This window comes from Electrona antarctica (genome assembly GCF_951216825.1).
Source record: "Electrona antarctica genome assembly, chromosome: 16".
NCBI lineage: Eukaryota > Metazoa > Chordata > Actinopteri > Myctophiformes > Myctophidae > Electrona > Electrona antarctica.
In genome coordinates, this window is record NC_136797.1 from 17719625 (window position 1) to 17738968 (window position 19344).

A 19344-nucleotide genomic window follows, 5' to 3' on the forward strand; every position below is an offset into this window, starting at 1 on the left:
GGTGGTCTCTGTACAACTAGGAAGATACATTTCAGTGGAGCACATACTGTGCTCTAATGGGAAGATATAGCATTTCTAAAATATCCTTAATATCCTGACGGCCTTGGCCTACTGGCTGCCTGCACGATACATTTGGCACTGAGCGGTTCCGAGATTAGCTCCATATCCACAAAGGGGTGAGAACATAACCTCCACCTCCGGCAATTCCGGCCTTTGAGAGATAATTAAGCCATTGATAAAAAGATCCAAGTGACAAGACGCAAGAGGGTTCATTATTGGGACACGAGCTTCAGTCAATAACACTGCTCAACAGGATAGCGTTTCAATAGGCATCTGCATTTCAAATTACGGGAAAGACATCAGTAAATAGGGTCAGATTCTCAGAAATTGTAGTCAAAAGCACATAGTCGATGAAAGTGAAAGTGCAACCATTACTCGGCTGATTTGAGAAATGCAACCAAATGTATCCAACCGGGTTAATTTGGTTACAGTACATTTGTACTGTACATTCTGATACAGGGCATTTGGTTCCATTTGTACACTCTCAGAGTTACTGTACACACCTGTACGGGGCCATTTGGAACCCACTTAGGTATATTCAGTGATTTTACTTAATTCAAATATCACTTATTTTTTCTTTTTTTCTGGATAATCCTCCCTACTATAGAGTGTGCTGACCATATAAGGAGTTCCTCCCTGTCCCCAGTGAGCCCCTGGGGTCAAAAAACCCTAGTTTCAGTTTTGGTGGCGGGTGGCAAAGCCTTCATCCAATCAGGATGAGAGGGGCCTTCCTCCAATCATGATCAACTGGGGGCGGGCCTTGGTGCACATACTGTTGGCCTGTTGCACTTCCTCCCACTGTAGAGCGTGCATGTGCACATTTTGTTACCGGGGCGGACTGGGTGGTTTTCCAAATCACCCAAATCACTGAATGCTCCTTTAAGGACACTTTGAGATCCATTGGTGTAGCAGTGTCTCCAGTAGCAGAGTGTTTTCAGTGAGCCAACATGCACAATAGCAGCACCCCGACTGTTTGGCCAGAATGGAACAGAGCCTTCATTAGTATCAGTGGTAACACCTGTGAAGGAAGTAGGGAAGGGCCCAAGTTCTTTCCAAAATGGAGTGTGTGCATATAGCCCATTGCGTTCGAATAGACGCTCGACAAAGCCGGATACACCTTGGTGGATTTTGAGCCCTAGACGCCACAGTACAGTACATAACCACCGTGCAGCACGAGCACTACGTGCACAGTGGCGTACATGCATTTCTGTATTACAAACAATGACTGCAGCAAGAATGAAACCATATGCCACACCATTACGTTTTGCTACCATTTATTTTGTGGACAAAACGAGAAAAACAAAAAATAAATGCCGCATTTTCAAATGAAATGCAATTCCATCTTTTTGTTTGCTTTGTAAACAAAGGACAATCATAATCACGATGATAATAACAAGAATATCATACAAATCATGGCTATATAAAACATCATGGGTGTGTTCTCTCTTCATGCTGGGGGGATCTATCGTCCAATAGGGACGAAGAAAAATGGAATCACAACATTGCGTCACAATTCACTGGTGGGTTGAGGAGCAGAGGGGTGGGTGCGTGCGTGTGTGTGTGTTTGTACACACGCACACACGCAAAGGAGTCATAAGTCGGCTTTCTACTACAGGGCTAATGGTATGGTACAGTATGTCACTCTGTATTCCCAAATACGATTTATTTATAGTGTATACTGTATATACAGTATTGCTGACCGTACGGCAGAGAAGTGACTATTTAACATGACAGGGGAAACGGAGACGGAGACACATTACACACTCAGCAAGTGGGTTTTCACATTTATCATCACATTTCCACATGAAGTGAACATGAAAATGGCACAGTGCAGTCACAATACCCCAAATCCCACCTCTGTCGATGTCACCGACTCTCCCTGTGGTTTCCTCTGAAGGGGCGGAAGGAGGGGAGCGGGGGACATCCCCCCCCTGAAACACTGAAACTGATACCAAAACATATCCAGGTTTTACAGCAGGCAAACAAGGTCCAAACGGATCGTAAAATAATCCTACAGATTAACAAAAAAAACGTCTTTACAAAATACGACCTGACACGGTCAGTTTATGTACAGGAAATAATAATAAAAAAAAAAGAGGATTATTTTTTTCTTCCATGTTTTCTTCTGTACAAATGACAAACATCACAGAACAACAACATCAATTGTTTCTATATTATTATTAATAATATTATTATTATTATTTTCAGACTGGGTCGGGGCAAGATGGCGGTGGTGATGCAAAGTCACCTGACTGGATGTGATGTAAAACAGTGTGTGTGTCAGCTGACAGGAAGTGTTGCCGATGTAACACCATCAGGAGAGGCTACAGCACTCGCTCATACAAAATGTACAAAACACCATCCTCTAACTAGACAGTGCACCTCCAAGAGGAAAAATATCTTCAATCCAATGCTAATGGTTTCTTATTATCTAAAACAAAAATTGTGCTCAAGTTACCCATGCATCGGTACATTTTCTTCCCCTCCGCTGTATTTATTTCTTTTCTTTTCAGTCCATGAGTGTTGGCCGGTTAAATCAAGCATACCATGACTACTTTGAAATGATTAGACAAGGGTATCATTTTATCCCCAAGGTCTGTCAGATGGATACGTCGGTAGTGTGTTGTTTGTTGAGTTGATGATGATGTGGAACCACGCGGGACACGTCCTCGTCATTGTGTCTGGAAGTGCTGAGGAGACGCAAACGTGACCCGGTGCTGCCCCCTTAGTCATGTGACCTCCGTCATCGACGCAGAGTGATTCTGGATGAGGGGGAAGAGGGGGCGGAGCAATGGGAGGAGAGGGAGGAAAAGTAGAGGGAGGAAAATGAGAGAATGAGGAAGAGAGGGAAAAATGAAGGGGGGAATATAGGGAGGAAAAAAAGGAATGAAAATAGGACGAAAAGGTGGACCTTTGCCATCTGGTGCTCACAGTGGTTCCCAAAGTGGCGTCCGGGGACCCCCAGTGGTCCTTGAGGGAGTTCTAGGGGGTCCCCAGCTAACCAAATGGACCCTTATGGGTCTGTAACTGTACAAATGGAACTGTACAAATGGAGTGTACAAATGGAACCAAATGGACCCTAACGGGTCCATTTGGTTCCATGTGTACACTCTCAGAGTTAAATTAACTTGTAGGGTCTGTAGACTAATGCATGTCAAACTGGGGGTCCTTGAAATGAAACTGGTTGAGAATCTCTGCTAGAGCCGTAAAAGTCTTCTCTTATGGGGGTCCCTGGCATATCTTTTCAAATGGGGGTCCGCGGGGCTAATTAGTGTCAATTTGGGGGTCCTTGACATGAAAAGGTTTGGGAACCACTGTTCTAATGTGATATGTAAGTGTGACTGTATGGGGTCCCTGTTCTAATGAGGGACTGAAAAGTAAAGAACGCTAGAACTAACTGTACAGTGTCGTTGCCTGTCGTCTGTGTGACTTTTTCGAATATATACAATTATATGAAAGACTGTAATTTATGGAGAGAGACAGGAAAGTAAAGGTGGTTAGAAGTAGCAGTATAGTTGCTTGCCTGTCTGTATGTCTTCTTGAATATATATAATTATTTCTGTGTGTGGAAAGGAGTTAAAGAAAGCAAGAAAGCAGGAAGAGAGAGAGAGAGAGAGAGAGAGAGAGAGAGAGAGAGAGAGAGAGAGAGAATAGGAAACAAGGGATGGAAATTTCATATTTTAATCATAAGACATCATTTGTGCAATAGTTCCACAAGAGCATCTTTCAAATATCAGGGTTTGTTTGTCTGCATGCCTGCACAGTATGTGTATGTTCCCTGAAGAGTAGACCAATCACATGCACGGCATCACGAAACCAAGCCACGTCTGTGCATAAAACACAGCAGTCTACAGGAAATGGCAAAGAAAACTGAACTGAAGAGTTCAAGTTGGATTGTAGTTACTAATTCATGCAGTGAATCTGATTTAGAGTATTGATAAAGATTTATATTTCCATGTAATCAAATGAGACACTATCAGCGCAAACGATGCCATCCTCCTAATATGATTAGTGCAGCTTTGTTCACGAAATGCACACCTAGTAACTTGGCAGCAGAGACATAAATATTAGACAGCAGTGAAGCTACACCATTATTGGACTTTATTACACAGCTTAGTTAAATGCTTAATTCCGATTGGTCAATCACTAAATCCAGTGGTCTGTTTTTATTTTAAGTATTATTTTATTTTTATGACCGCTCAATTCAATGACAGATCGCAGTCTAATCGAAGAATCAGAGCACCTGGCTCATTCATTGTCAATCTGTGTTACTTTTATTTTTTCCGTATGGCATTTACAGTATGCCATAGCTAAACAGTACACCCAAGAATGTTTTTGAAAACATTGAGGCAAAAATAAAAGAAATAGACAATGCAGTCTTTTCAGACTTATTTAACACTTCCTACTGCTGAGCATGTTGCACGCACCTGGCATGAATTAATTAATGTACTACTTTCATTACCGTAAGCATCATTCAAATCGTTTCGTTGTTACCTTTGGGTAATTCAGGTTTAGATAACGGGGTTCAACGGTTAATACTTAGACTGCTGCCGTGTGGCAACAAGTGGTACTTAGCTTGCGCCGGCCGGAATTAAGGATTACTACTGAAGCACTTCAGTCTCGCAAACCTCCAGTGTAAGAGGCGGCTAATGTTAGCATTAGCTCACGCTAGCCATCTTTCTCCAGAAACGTTAAAGGTATATTCAGTGATTTCACTTAATTCAAATATCACTTATTTTTTTGTTTTGTTGTGATAATCCTCCCTACTATAGAGTGTGCTGACCATATAAGGAGTTCCTCCCTGTCCCCAGTTAACCCCTGGTCGTTTTTGGCTAGGTGGCCCAGCCTTCATCCAATCAGGATAGAGAGGAGCCTTCCGCCAATCATGATTGAACAGGAGCGGGCCTTGGTGTGCGTGCTGTTGGCCTGTTGCGTGTCCCCCACTGTAGTGCGCGTATGTGCACATCTTGTTACCGGGGCAGACCAGGGGGTTTTCCAAATCACTGAATTGGGGGTTACCTGTGCACTGAGGGTCTCCAGAGGGCTCTCTACGCGAGGGAACGTCATCAGGGGCAGACCGCGGTACTCCTCAGTCTTCTGTTTAGCCGCTGTGCTGTGGACACCTTTAAAGTTGTTCACCACACATAAACCCTGGAAAGGAAGACAGGAAAGCATAAGAAACACTTACAGCAAATAAATAGAAAAAAAGAATAAAAAAGAAAAGCATAATGCCATAGATTATGCCTAGACAGGACATGAAGGTTAATAGTGAATAGACAATGCTATTGCTAAGAGAATGTTAATGTTAAACTGCAACATTAAGGGACAGCTAATACCAGCCTGTAACACGAATGGAACCCTAATAAAACATTAAAACATTGTTGGAAAATTGATAGAACACCGTGACATGACTAGAATATAACATGGAAAACTAGAAAAAGTACCCTTCTGGGCACAGGTCTCCACCAGGAGGATAGGAGTGTGTGATGTTTGGCAAAATGTTTAGGAGTAATATAAACATGTTTTGTGTGTGTGTGTGTGTGTGTGTGTGTGTGTTTGTGTGTCACGGCTTGGCCTGTTGTAGCGCCACCATGAGGCTGATTTGAAAACTGTCAAGTGGCATTTCTTCCTCAGCCTAGTGGGAATATGCATGCAGTTTCACCGCAATCGGACGCTGCGTTGAGTAGTTGTGGCGATTTGTACAAAACGGGCTACTCCTGAAAAGTTTAGAAGCCAATCGTAGGCAATGAAGGTGGATTATGAGAAATCAAACAAACCCGTCTTGATCACATGACTATGGAGAGCATGTGTACTGATTTGCGTGAAATTTGGATAACATCTGAAGGAGTAATATTAGAAAATGTGCTTTACATATGTAAGGCCTCCTGGTGGCGCTATAAAGATGTGAAAAATTCCAGGCAAAGGTTTTTCCTTGGCCTCTAGGGAGTTGGCATACAAAGTTATCCACAAATCCGTGCAGTTTGAGGTAAAAACACTTTTCGGCCAGTTATAGCGCCACCATGAGGCGGAGTTGAAAATGTTCACGTGGCATTTCTTCCTCGGCCTAGTGGGAATGTGCGTGCGCAATTTCACGGAAATCACACGATGTGTTCATGATTTGCAGCATTTTGTTTGAAACTGAGCACTGCAAACTTTGGAAGCCAATTTTAGCCAATCAGGATGTCTGAGAGTCTGAGAACCAATGTGTACCAATTTGCGTGATGTTTGGACAAAATCTGTAGGTGTACTGTCCAAAAACTTGTTTTGCACAAAGCGGCCTCCTGGTGGCGCTATAACAGGCCGTTCTGAAATTTTTGGGGCAGAGGTTCATCGTTGGCATCCAGGGAGTGTGTGTGCAAAATTTGGCATCGACCGGGTTAACGGTGCCGGAGATTAGCTGTTCACAGACGGACAGACGGACACACGGACGGACACACGGACGGACGGAGTGCAAAACATACTCTCTCCCCATGCCTTCGGCCTGGTGGAGACAATGAAACAGAAACATGGAAAGGGTAATAGGGCAGGAAATGTGCAATGAAAGACGCCAATGGAGATGCCTCCTTCAGCTACAATGCATCCTTCACCTCCACACACCCAATCGATTTCCACTTGGTGTCCAACCACTGGCTCAGGCTGATACACCTGTCCTCGCTTGGATAAACAACAGCAACGACGAATGCCTTGGCAATCATTTATCACACACCCATAGGCTTATTTTTTCACAAAGACAACAAAAGCTTGTGTGTGTGTGTGTGTGTGTGTGTGTGTGTGTGTGTGTGTGTGAGAGAGAGAGAGAGATCATCCCTTTGAATTACGTCAGTGATCGTAATGGTAGTCCCACTGGGATTCTATGAACTGTCGAAGGTTTATATTTTCTGCTCCGTTTAGGTTCGTTGCACTCAGATAAACGCGAGTGTCTGGCGGCCGAGTTTCATCCATGTTTTACGCTCCGATTTGTCAGCTGCCATATCATGCCTTGGGGTTACTGGCAGCTGACTAATCGGCACAAGTTAAAGGTCTGATAACTTTTAGCCCTAGGGCTGCTATGACATTTGACCAATCAATGCGAGCTAAAGTGTGTGCTGAGCTGTCACCATGACTGCGCCCTTTCTGCGGAAGAAGCTCACCATGTCAAACATAACCTGGGATAAACAAGGATACTGCGGGTGGTTTTGTGGAAATCATGTCTGAGGAGACACTGGAGGTTACCCACGCGCAAAGGAATCAAAACAGAACTGGCTGTGTACCAAAGAGAGCAAGAGAGGCATGCCAGCAGCACCTCTCATGTTCTCACCCAACTCCCTCCCCAGACTGTTGGGAAATCCCATGTGGATACCATTTTGTTCAGCGTCAGTTCCTCAGACAGTAAATGCAAATGTATTGATTCAATTAAAGTTTTGATCAAATGCAAATTTCTTAACTTTGTGAATAAATAAGGTTATGTGTACGTCTACCCGGAATCCGACGGACGAATACCCAGCTGATAATTTGTTTGCACAAAATGGGTCTGGCTTATTTCATATTTTCCCTTCCCATCATTTAGAAATGAGTACAGCTGCCAATCCGCAATGTCACAAAGATATACAGTTCCAGTGAGTATGAGAGGCCCCATATGCACCTCCCTCCTTACCCGGGGTTATATTGGGGGAAAATATGGTTAGGTTTTCTGGATCAGATCATTTATTGCCTCTCTATAAAGTGCAACTGGGTGTGAAAGCTCAATCAAACATTTCATAAACCCCCCAAAGTCAGTCTAATTAACAGTCAATGGGGCAGCTCTGCAGCGCTACATCTTGATGACACATCACTGTACCTGGCAGCCTCGCTCGGTGAACTGGTGCACCGTTCCTTTTATTTATTTACAATTCCACCGTAACAAGTTTGTTATTAACCCATTTTGGACGGGAACCCCTGTTGGTGTTCTAAGCATTATGTTATGCTTCATCTATTGAAAAATAGCAGATCTCCAAGCTTGTAGATCTGCTATTTTTGAAAAATCGTGAAAATGTGGCGCAAATCTTTGAATATATATTGTTTCAGAGCGAACGTTTTTAACTCAAAGATTGGGAGGTACCTGAAACAACATATTTTCAGATGGGGGTCGGTGGCCAATTACATAGATTTTTGGGGACCTTGACATGAAAAAGGTTGAGCACCACTGACATAAAGACATACAGTAGGTGTTTCAGAAAACTGTCAGGATTTAGAAGCCATCTTTTTAGAATCGTCCTCAGGTCTAAAGGGGTTAATTGACAATTAGGTTATTGTTTCTGTCCAGTCAGAATGTACTTTTCATCACCGCGGGAGCACTGCTGATTTTCTTTAATATTCTTGATTAATTATTCTATGGCATTTTTATTGAATCCTTTGGACAGGACAGCAATTTGACCCAGGGAAGTGAGGACAGCGGGAGAGGAAGGGCTGACGTGCAACCGGGATTGAACCGGAGGAGTTGCAGTAGATATGCATTATATATTGTCAGCATTCTTATGGTGTGGGCGACTAAAGCTCGACTTATACTCGCATGCTGCACAGTGCATACCACTCGCATGCTGCACAGTGCATACCACTCGCATGCTGCACAGTGCATACCACTCGCATGCTGCACAGTGCATACCACTCGCATGCTGCACAGAGCATACAACTCGCATGCTGCACAGTGCATACCACTCGCATGCTGCACAGTGCATACAACTCGCATGCTGCACAGTGCATACCACTCGCATGCTGCACAGTGCATACCACTCGCATGCTGCACAGTGCATACCACTCGCATGCTGCACAGTGCATACAACTCGCATGCTGCACAGTGCATACCACTCGCATGCTGCACAGTGCATACCACTCGCATGCTGCACAGTGCATACCACTCGCATGCTGCACAGTGCATACCACTCGCATGCTGCACAGTGCATACCACTCGCATGCTGCACAGTGCATACCACTCGCATGCTGCACAGTGCATACCACTCGCATGCTGCACAGTGCATACCACTCGCATGCTGCACACCACTCGCATGCTGCACAGTGCATACCACTCGCATGCTGCATACCCAAAATAGCAGATCTAGAAGCTCACAATGTGTCACGCTGCCGAGGTGCATTGTGAGCTTGTAGATCTGATATTTTCAGTATAAAATTGTATATTTTTGCTACTCTGTACAGCCTCTGAGTGGCCATGGTAAGAAAAATAAATAATCTTGTTTGAACGAGAGATAATATCTTTACTTAAGTAAAAGTATCAATACTGCAATGTAGAAATACTCTGTTACATGTGAGTCCAGTAAGTCCAGAATTAAACATGTACTTGAGTAAAAGTATCAAGCATCAATGTATTGGCATCAAAATTTACTTTCTTTTTAAAAAGATTTGTTTTTGTCTTTTTGCCTTTATTGATAGTTATTAGTGAAGACAGTCAGGAAAGTGGGAGGGAGAGAAGGGGAGAGACACGCAACAAAGGTCGTCATGAACGGGACTCGAACACGCGACACGCTGTCAGGCCAGAGCCTATATGTGGCATGCGCCTGGACCTGGATGATTAAAATGTGTCAAAGTAACTAGTAACAAAAGTTTTCAAATAATTGTAGTGCAGTAAAAGTACATTTGACTCTGACATGTAGTGGACTAGAAGTAAAAGTAAAGTACCTCAAAATTGTACTTAAGTACAGTACTTGAGTACAATACATGTACTTTATTGTGACTTTACACCACTCCATTTACCATTATTATCCTGGAACTGGCAAACCGTCAAAGAGTGAACATTGCTCTGACAAACGGCTGGTGGATCAGAGACTTCCTGATAGATGGAAAGCAAATATTGAAATGCTGTGCCTGACAACAATCTAACTGTCTAACTCGTCTCTTACAATTACAGGTACTAGGGGAAGCCCATCAGCACGCACGCACAGACACGCGCGCTCACACACGCCTATTCCCTTTCATCTACATTGTTCTGTATAGGGCAACCTCATTAGCGATAAGGACAAGTCGATGTAAAGGTGAAGGGAGGTCTGACCTGATCATGCCTGCTGATTATCCCCTGCCTGGGGGGGCCCTTTTATGTCTTACAAATGCTTCCTAGTATTGTTGGTCTATTAAAAAGGCAGTGCCGTGATTTTTTTAATACCTTTTGTTTATTGTCTGTGCAATAAGTTCTCACACCAAGCATTAAAACTACAATGATAAGATATACGCACGTAGTTTGAATTGTTCCACTCTTTAAAAATCGTTCAAACTCAAGCGGATGATAGAGTCCACACCATGACTATAGAAGAGAATGGCGAATGATATTATAGTTATCGTTATAATGCTCCATGAACAGCCCTCTACAATTTGGAGCAGGTGCGATGGTGACGAGGCATAAAATGGGCCACTTGCCAGGTTCAACAGCATTTATTTTTTAAAGAGAGCAACGTTTCGATCTTGCGACCTTAAAACTCATTCCATGCCACGGGACGCCTTTGGACGCCTCCCCTTTAATTAACGTGAATTTATTCTTGCATTTTGGACATGAGACAAACGTTTCGGCTATCGAGCCTTCATCAGTGAAGGCTGATTCACACTGATGAAGGCTGGATAGCCGAAAGTTTGTCTCATGTCCAAAATGCAAGAATAAATTACTGAAATGCAGTCTTGGTGTGTGCGACCCATTACCGTTATTTATATGATATTAGACCTGTACGTGCCCGTTGGCCACCGACCTACTTGAGAGCGATGCCACTTGGGAACCTAAGAATACCTGCTGTCAACTTGTCATAGCACCCGTTTTAACTGTCTGTGTCCCACATGGAGATCTCTGTATTTGTCTGTCTGCCTGTGTGTGAAGAGTGCAAACTGACTGTGAAAAGTGGAGTGGTTAAGTAATCAATTTGCAGGTGTGGGGTTGCCATGACAATCAATTGGCTGAGGCAGAGGCTGGAAATGGCCCAGGTGCAAGAGGGCATTTAGGCCGATTAGGTCCACTGGCAGAGCCTGACCAGAGCCTTTTGTGGTGGTTCTGGAGAAACGTGGGTCCGACCGACTCGATACCGGGCATTGCACTCCCTGCGGGGGGGTGGAATGCGTGTGTCGAATGTGATGTCGGTGGGTCAAACGGTTCTCGGGTTACGTGCATTACAACTGTACACGCACACAGAGACGTGGCGCATTTATAGTAGGATGATTTGAACGGGTAACGCACCTTAAGTCAGAGCGCGGTGGTCACATGAAGTGTAGCCCAATAGTACAAATCTCCCTCATGCCCTCCAACGGTGGTTCCCAAATCTTTTAGACTGTGACCAAAAAGAGATTTTTGCCCGGGACCCAAACTAGTGGGTCAAAAAAAATGAAGGGGCCCATAATAATGTGTCCGCGATCCACAAATGGGTCCCGACCCACTGTTTAGGAAACAGTGCTCTACACCGTCTTTGTACTGCTTCATAGACTCCAGATCCAAGTGAAAAAAATCAGTATTATGTGCACTGCCAAGCGGGTGATTGGCTATCAGCTGTGCTTCATCTGGGGAACTGCACGACACCGAGGCAGAGAGAAGTACAGCAAGGCATGATTAGCACTAATACCAACTAATGCCAACTGTCAAACATCCACCAGTAAAAAAAAAAAAAAGCTAAAAAAAAGCAGGATGACTTTAGTCCATTAAGACCAAATCCACCTCCTCAATCAACTCGAGAGCCGTTCCCCCAAAAGGCTAGGATTCCACCTAACCATGGCATCAATTATTCACACTGAGGTCGCACAAGGGTTTGAAACTGCTGGCCAGAATGTTTGCAATAATTACAGTCTCTTGGGCATATGATAAAAAGAAAACGGCTAATGCATGACTGATAGCCTAACAGCAACATAAATGTTTGAATCGTCAGGTTTTGGGATCCACAAGAGTTGGCTCCAAATCCCCAATGTGGGTCTCAGACTTCATAATGACCTCAGTTATCTATGAATATTTTGGCTAGGTTTCAACCCCTTCGGATTTCTTTCATTCTAAAAAATACAATAAAATATGTACAACATAGGATGGAGGTCCTTTCTTTGGCATACTTGTAGCCGAACAGTCTAGCGGTTTGCAAGATTAGCTCCAGACACACAGACCATACAAATTAAGCTTTTGCGTTGCACAAGTGGATAAATGACATTAAAATGTGTACAGGAATCCATTAATTTGCGACAATGTCGTGGCAGTGAGCAGCAGCTGCTGAATTGAAATCAAATGTTTTACGTATACTGGTATCAGTCATGAGTCAGAGTTGCCTGATCTTGTCCTCCTTCAGGCAGCATACGAGAGCGGTTTTGATCCAGTTTTAGAGCAAGAATACTCGCTCTACTGCCACACATACTGTAGTGGCATTGCTACCTTTGCCTCTTCAGTTAGGATAAATATGTTGGGAAATGTGTGGGTCAAAACTGCCGTTTGAAATCTTAAAACCTCCATATGACCAGAGTTATCTTTTTTACAGTACCTGCCCAAAATCCAGAGGGGATCTGGATTTGTTCTGGCCTTTGTCATGAGAAAAAAAATAAAAATAAAAATAAACCCTATAAACTTTCACAGTCTATGGATTCGTATATCCGTAAGATTCTTTGTAAACACCCTTCTGCCAATTATTGTTGCTATGCTCATAATTATTGCCAATTCCACACAATAATGCACTTCTAAAATGGTTGCACACAACATCGTCACTGTTCCAACATGTAACTACTACTACAACATTGCACTGAAAATCTATTTCAGAAATCTAATTCTGAACGATTGCAACTTGTCCATGGTCCACTGAACCAAACCAGGTCTATAGGCTATAGGCTGTCTTGAACGTGAGATTTATTTTTTATTTTTCCTAGGATGGTGCCGGGATCTCGGCTTGTGATTGGTTGTCAGTGGGGTAGGGGAGTGTGTGTTGTGTTCATTTGGATCGCACACAAGTGCCTATATGCCTAAACCTAACCTCACAAAAACTATGCCTAAACCTAACCCTAAATTCACAAAAACAACTTTATTGTCCAAAAAAAGTAGTCTGCGCTTGTTGGAAAAAATTGTGGTAGAAGCAGGATTTGAACTCGTGAGGTATGGATTTGAATTAAAATACCAAGACCACTAGACTAGCGAGGTGGCTGCCCAAGTTGGGTTCTGTGGTTGTATAATTAGAGAGAGTGAGAACGTTACTAGCTACTAAGCGCTCCCTCCCGGCACCGTCCTTGGACAAAAACAATCTCGCGTCCTGAACCAAAGGGGAGACGTTTCTGTAGTAATCTTAGCATTTTCCCTGCTATAAAATATGAGACACTTGATTCTGTAGTGTACAGTAAACTGTACGGTCTGCTGTGATGTCAGCTCAACTGCCAATTTGAGGAAAAAATATTTATTTAGAATTTTATTTCAAATCAATACGTTGGAGATGAGCCACTTCTACCCCCAATTACACCCACTCACCGCACCCTGCCCCACTGCACAGAATCCACTGATGACTCAATGGAATGGGGCCTTTGAGATGGTTACATAAATCCTTTTCGATTTATGGATGATGGAGAACTCTCTCTCTCTCTCTCTCTCTCTCACTCTCTAGCCTTATCCATTTGTCTCAATCCTTAATATCTACACTCATTCTCCTTTCATTTTCCCCTGCTCCTTCTTTCTCAATTCTCTCTCTCCACTTACATTTCATCCTTCCTGCTAAGAGGACCCACCAGTTTGGAATAAGAGATATGTCGTGTGCCCAGTTGAAATTGGGACCTGGAGTTGGGGCCACAGGACAGATAATAAAGTCACTGAAATAAATGTTTAGAGATCATCCTCCAGGGAGCATCAGTCTGCTGAGCAAGTTTCAAACTAATCTGCCCAATCAATTTTGTTGTGTTGTGTGCAAGGCCATGGGGTCACAGAAATCAGTAGGGTCCATCCTCTGAGAAGCATGACTGCACTCAGCAATTAGAATTTGATTATTGTGTGAAATTGCAAACATGGAGACAATGCCATAGTAATCAGCAGGGCCGGCCCTAGGATTCTGGTGGCCCTAAGCAAGAATGTTTGTGTCCAGCGCAACCACTAAATTGAACACATGCACAACTCAGCAACAGCAAATTTCAGTATCAGCAATTCCCCTGAAAAGATGAAAGGTCAAATGTATCTTACAGGCCTATATATTAACCACAAAACAGATGTCATTGTATCCTGAAGTATTATTTAATAGTCCATATATTCACAATATTTATGTCAATAAATATGTCAATAAATAAAAAGAAAAATGTTTGTCGACTAAATCTTTTTTTTACTGACAAAAACTAAATAAAAACGAACAAAAAACCAAGCTACGATGACTAAAACTAAGACTAAATCTATTGACAATTTCGTCAAATAAAAACTAGTCATTTTAGGCTTGGTTGCAAATCGCAGATCTACAAGCACACAACGTGTCGCACTGCAACGCATTGTACGCTTGTAGATCTGCTATTTTCAGCATGCAACCAAGTTTAAAATCATTACGACACCATCAAGACCCTCCAAAATACATTTTAAATCAACTGTAGATTTAGTCGACCACAATCTTATGATATTTAGTCAACTAAAACTAGACGAACACTAAAACATTTTAGATTACTAAAATATGACCAAAACGAACTTCAATTGTAAATTGCTAAATCAAAATTGCTGTCAAAATCAACACTACCTTCCTCCTCCTCCTCTCCACCCAGTCTCCTTTTTCAACCACAGGGTGACGGGCGGCTGACTACAGTGCAAACTTAGCTACAGTGTCGGCGCAGTGCTTCTTCTGGCTTATCACTTTCTGTTCTCCATCACATCTTATTCCTGCAATGTTTGTCCAACCTTACACATGCCTCGCCACTTGTGTTTGAAGCACTTCTGAAACACAGACTAATCTGATCTGTAGTGTTGGAACCTCAGCAGAAATGGGCTTCCCTTCCCTCCTTTATCTCTTCTCTCTCTTCCCTCCTTTATCTCTTCTCTCTCTTCCCTTCCCTCCTTTATCTCTTCTCTCTCTTCCCTTCCCTCCTTTATCTCTTCTCTCTCTTCCCTTCCCTCCTTTATCTCTTCTCTCTCTTCCCTTCCCTCCTTTATCTCTTCTCTCTCTTCCCTTTCAAATCCTTCTTTTCCCAAACGCAGACTTCAACATTTTACCCTTTCCTCCACCGGGACCCACTAGAATAATATGCAACTTTCTCACTTAATTACTGACATCGAAAATAGCCTTTACTTTGAAAAATATTGCAAATAAAAAGAAATGCGTACAGTGATTAGAATCTTAAAGTGATTAGGGAATTATAAACCTGCTTGGGCAGAGATGTAAAGGATTGTTGGCATGGGTGAATGTACAGGGTATTCTCTCTCTCACTCCGTGTGCGTGCACGTGCGTGCGTGCGTGCAGGGGCGTTAGGTGGGGGGGGGTTGTGCCGTAAAATGGTCTATCACGCATCGCGTGGCTCTATTCCTTGACATTTATATTCTTGAGCACCTTTCTACAGAGGAATAGCTCCTATTGATTTAATAATGTTCTGTGTGTCTCTCTCCGTGGACCTCCATGGTTTCTCTCCGTCTCCGCTGACCCTCCTGGTTCAGTGTCTGTCTGCCTCGTTCTCAGATAGGGCGGGTCCCCCTGGCTGTGTGCTTCTAATAGCTTTCATCCTCAGGCTACTCAAAAAAAGACAAACGTGTCTTAATTTCTCTAATGAATTATTTACATCAATTAATTTGCATAAATTGTGTCCCGCTATTATGTCTAATGATGAAGTTGAATGGAGGAAAAATGAGCTCAACTAAAACAAGATTTAAATATGAGCTCGGTAGGCTAAGAGGTAGAGCAGGTCGTCCAATGATCCATGGGTCGGCGGTTCGAATCCCGGCTCCTCCTGTCTACATGTCGAAGTGTCCTTGGGCAAGACACTGAACCCCAAATTGCTCCCGATGTGCTGGTTGGTACCTTGCATGGCTTCCGCCGCAATCGGTGTATGAATGTGTGTGTGAATGGGTGAATGTAATGCACAATCTATATATAGCGCCTTGGATAAAGGCGCTATATAAATGCACCATTTAGGCTATTTTTTTACATTTTATTGCGACTGTAGGTCGCATGTTACTATGAAAACCTGCAAAGCCTGTCAGTCAGTCCGTCACGCCTCGTGACACGCTCCATATATGGCCTATACAGAATTTATTCCATATGTTGATCTGACCTCATCTGACCCTGTACACTCAAGACACTGCCCACACTGCCACCCTTAGATCTCCATATATGGAGCTGACCTGTTCCGACATTCCATTATGTTGATCTGAACTCACCAAACACTGTACACTCAAGACACGCTCCATATAGAATTCATTCCATATGTTGATCTGACTCCCCAATGCCCAGCAGTCTGCCGTCACCCAGGTGGATGCGTGCACACGCCCTCGTCCTCAGGGTGTCTTACTGGTATCTATAAGTATAACCCATTTTGGGCGGGAACCCCTTTGTGTTTTAAGCATTATGTTACACTTTAGCTATTGAAAAATAGCAGATCTACAAGCTCATAGCGCGGCACAGAGTGCCGTGCTACGAGCTTGTAGGTTTGCCATTTTTTTTAAATCGTGAAAATGTCGTGCAAATCTTTGAATGTATATTCTTTCATAGCGAACGTTTTTAACTCAACTCTTTGCTTCTCCCTTCCCCGCTTCTGAGGGGTTCCTGGAATAACATATTTTCAGATGGGGGTCGGCGGCCAAATACAGATAATTCTGGGTGTCCTTGAGCACCACTGACATAGAAACATGAGGTTTTTCAGAAAACTGTCAGGAAGACATTTGTAGAATTTGTAGAATCGTAAGGTTAGGGTTAAGGTCTGGGGTAGGGTGCCGCCGGTGCCGGAAAATGCACTCGCTCTTTCTGTAGAGGCTCCAGTCCAACTTCAACAGTTATGTTTTTTATCTTTTCTAACCTTAACGATCGCCTTGGACTTAAATCGGATTCATTTTACAGTGCAGACGATCCACCATTGCGTTCAATGCAGCCAAACTAACAAGACATGGTGTGTGTTGATGTATTAGTATTACTTGTAGCATTGCAGACCAAGCAATGTCAAATGTTAAAATAACACAACTACAAGTTCCTGGGAGTGCACCTGGAAAAGTACTGGTCAGGTCTGACAACTCGGATGCCCTCTACACAGCAAAGGCCAGAGGAGGCTGTAACAAGATGAGGCAGATGTTCTATGAGACTGTAATGGCACTCAACAGATTGCCTACAAGGTGGGTCACAACAGTGCTGGGGCCACAATAAATCTGAACAGGCTGGTCAGGAATGCTGGCTCAGTAGTTGGGGTTACTCTGGACAGGTTGGAGGAGGTGGTGATGGTGCAGCGGGGAAGCTGGATACTGTCATGGCCAACCACTCACTGCACTACACATGGAGATTGTGGGGCAACTGAGCAGGAGGGGGAAACTATAGTTTCTTCTACCCCAAAGAGGAATTACAATATACTTAGTCTGTCCCGTCCTTATTGGTGAATTGTGGGTGTCTGACAAGTGCATGCACACATGATGCAGTTAGTGAGAGGGAGAGAATTTTTGTATTTGTGACAAATGTGACCAAATTTGACTGAGGGACTGCCATTGGATTTGATTTTGAATTTTCGTTTTGTCATGTCATGTGAAAGCTGTGAATAATAGCTTCAAATTGACATATTGGTTGTTCAGTTTGACCCACCAGTTTTGGAGATATGGCTTATAGAGTAATGTCTTGATAAAACAGGATTGAAAGGTTCACTTCTGTGGTCTCTAACATTACACCTAGCTACATTTAAGCATTTATTTCATATTTACATGTCGACTTCAGCTCTGACACTAATTTCAGACATGCTCTAGTATGTGAAGAGTCTGCCTGGCTCTCAGTCAAATCTGGTCACAAATGCTCTGACACAACTGGATGCATAAAGCTCCTTGCACCATTGGCGTAGGGTGATAAGAAAAGACAAACACAAAATATAAACATGGAGAAAAAAACAAGCCGGATGGATACGTTCTAATATACCAGCCTGAGCCACACCAAGGTTTCATACCTGAATCGAGTGCTGCCTTTATTTATTTCTCTGTCGTTCTTTCCTAACTCCACGTCTCCATCTTTCTTTCATCCCCCGGCCGCTCTACATCCCACACATCCACATCCTCTCCACTCCTATGCTTACCAGAAACAGAGCAACAGCTGATCCCAGTATGAATCCGGCCACCACGTCTGTACAATGGCTGCGGTACTCCGAGACTCGGTTGAGGCCTGCGAGGAAGGCTGAACAGAGCGTGCCCAGACAGAGCACCGGCTTGGCAAGACGGCTGGACTTGGTCTTGATGGTGCTGGTGATGTACATCTGAAATGGGAGGGAGAGAGACTTTCGATTAGATTAGAATAGACTAGATTAAATTAAACTAGATTAAGAGACTTTTAAATGAAAAGAAACGCCAGGTGATTCAGTTTGATTCACTGTGATGTGTCCCATGGGGTTAAGGAAAACACTCACCGTGTCCTGCACAAAACAAAAGAACAGAACAGAACAGAACAGCAAAGACCTTCATTCTCATTAATGGAGGATGGATTGAGACCCAATACTTTCCCTCACACAAGGCCCTGATACACGTATCAACTTTTTCATAAACATCGACAACACAATTAACAATTAACATTTAATATTAACGAGCAACATGAGACGCAGGGAAAAAAGCTCCAACTCAAATGGAATGTTTTCGTCAAAGTATTCCCATAATGAGAGTTTTGAACATTTGATTATGATTATCGTTTATATTGAAAACAAAAACTGATATGGCGTATCAGGGCCTATAGAAACGGAGGACAAATCTAATCAACAAATGGACGATTTACTGATGTTGCAAAGACATCTTTAACAATGTAATTGAATTGAAGGGTTTTAGAAGACACAGGATGGAACCCAATGGAAATGTATTGCTGTGTGTACTGTTTGTAACACTTTGAAGGGGAAACTAATCAAAAGACGCTGAGCGGGAACGATGGAGAAGCTTGCAGAATTCTAGACATTTCTCGCACAGAGAAATTTAAAGGAGACTCACTCTACCTTAACACATTATGTGCCCGTTTAATCTTTCAAAATGGCGACCCAGGGTGCCCACTTTTTGACATTCTTTAAGAAAAAATAAAAATAAAAAAATAAAAGGGGCCCAGGACGTCCACAGACGTCCTGGGCACTACATGCGGTAATTCATAGGACATCTGTGGACGTCTTGGGCACAAAATGTGTTAATACAACTGATCTCACCATCGCCGATCCTCTGGCTTC

The 19344-nt window shown here is 43.2% G+C and overlaps 1 protein-coding gene across 2 annotated transcripts in view; it reads right to left on the minus strand.

Moving 5' to 3' along the window:
- Positions 1-1317: 1317 nt before the first annotated feature.
- The window catches only part of plppr1 (phospholipid phosphatase related 1), a 76842-nt gene continuing 58815 nt past the window's right edge, over positions 1318-19344 (minus strand). Inside the window, exons 6-9 of one of the 2 annotated variants that reach the window (XM_079524750.1) lie at positions 18226-18402; positions 5080-5211; positions 3584-3619; positions 1318-2822 (exon numbers count right to left, since the gene is read on the minus strand). In XM_079524750.1, coding sequence (XP_079380876.1) covers positions 3614-3619; positions 5080-5211; positions 18226-18402 — 315 coding nt within the window. In that variant the 3' untranslated portion in view covers positions 1318-2822; positions 3584-3613. The remainder of the gene's footprint in view (positions 2823-3583; positions 3620-5079; positions 5212-18225; positions 18403-19344) is intronic. The other variant, XM_079524749.1, reaches the window with a different exon arrangement.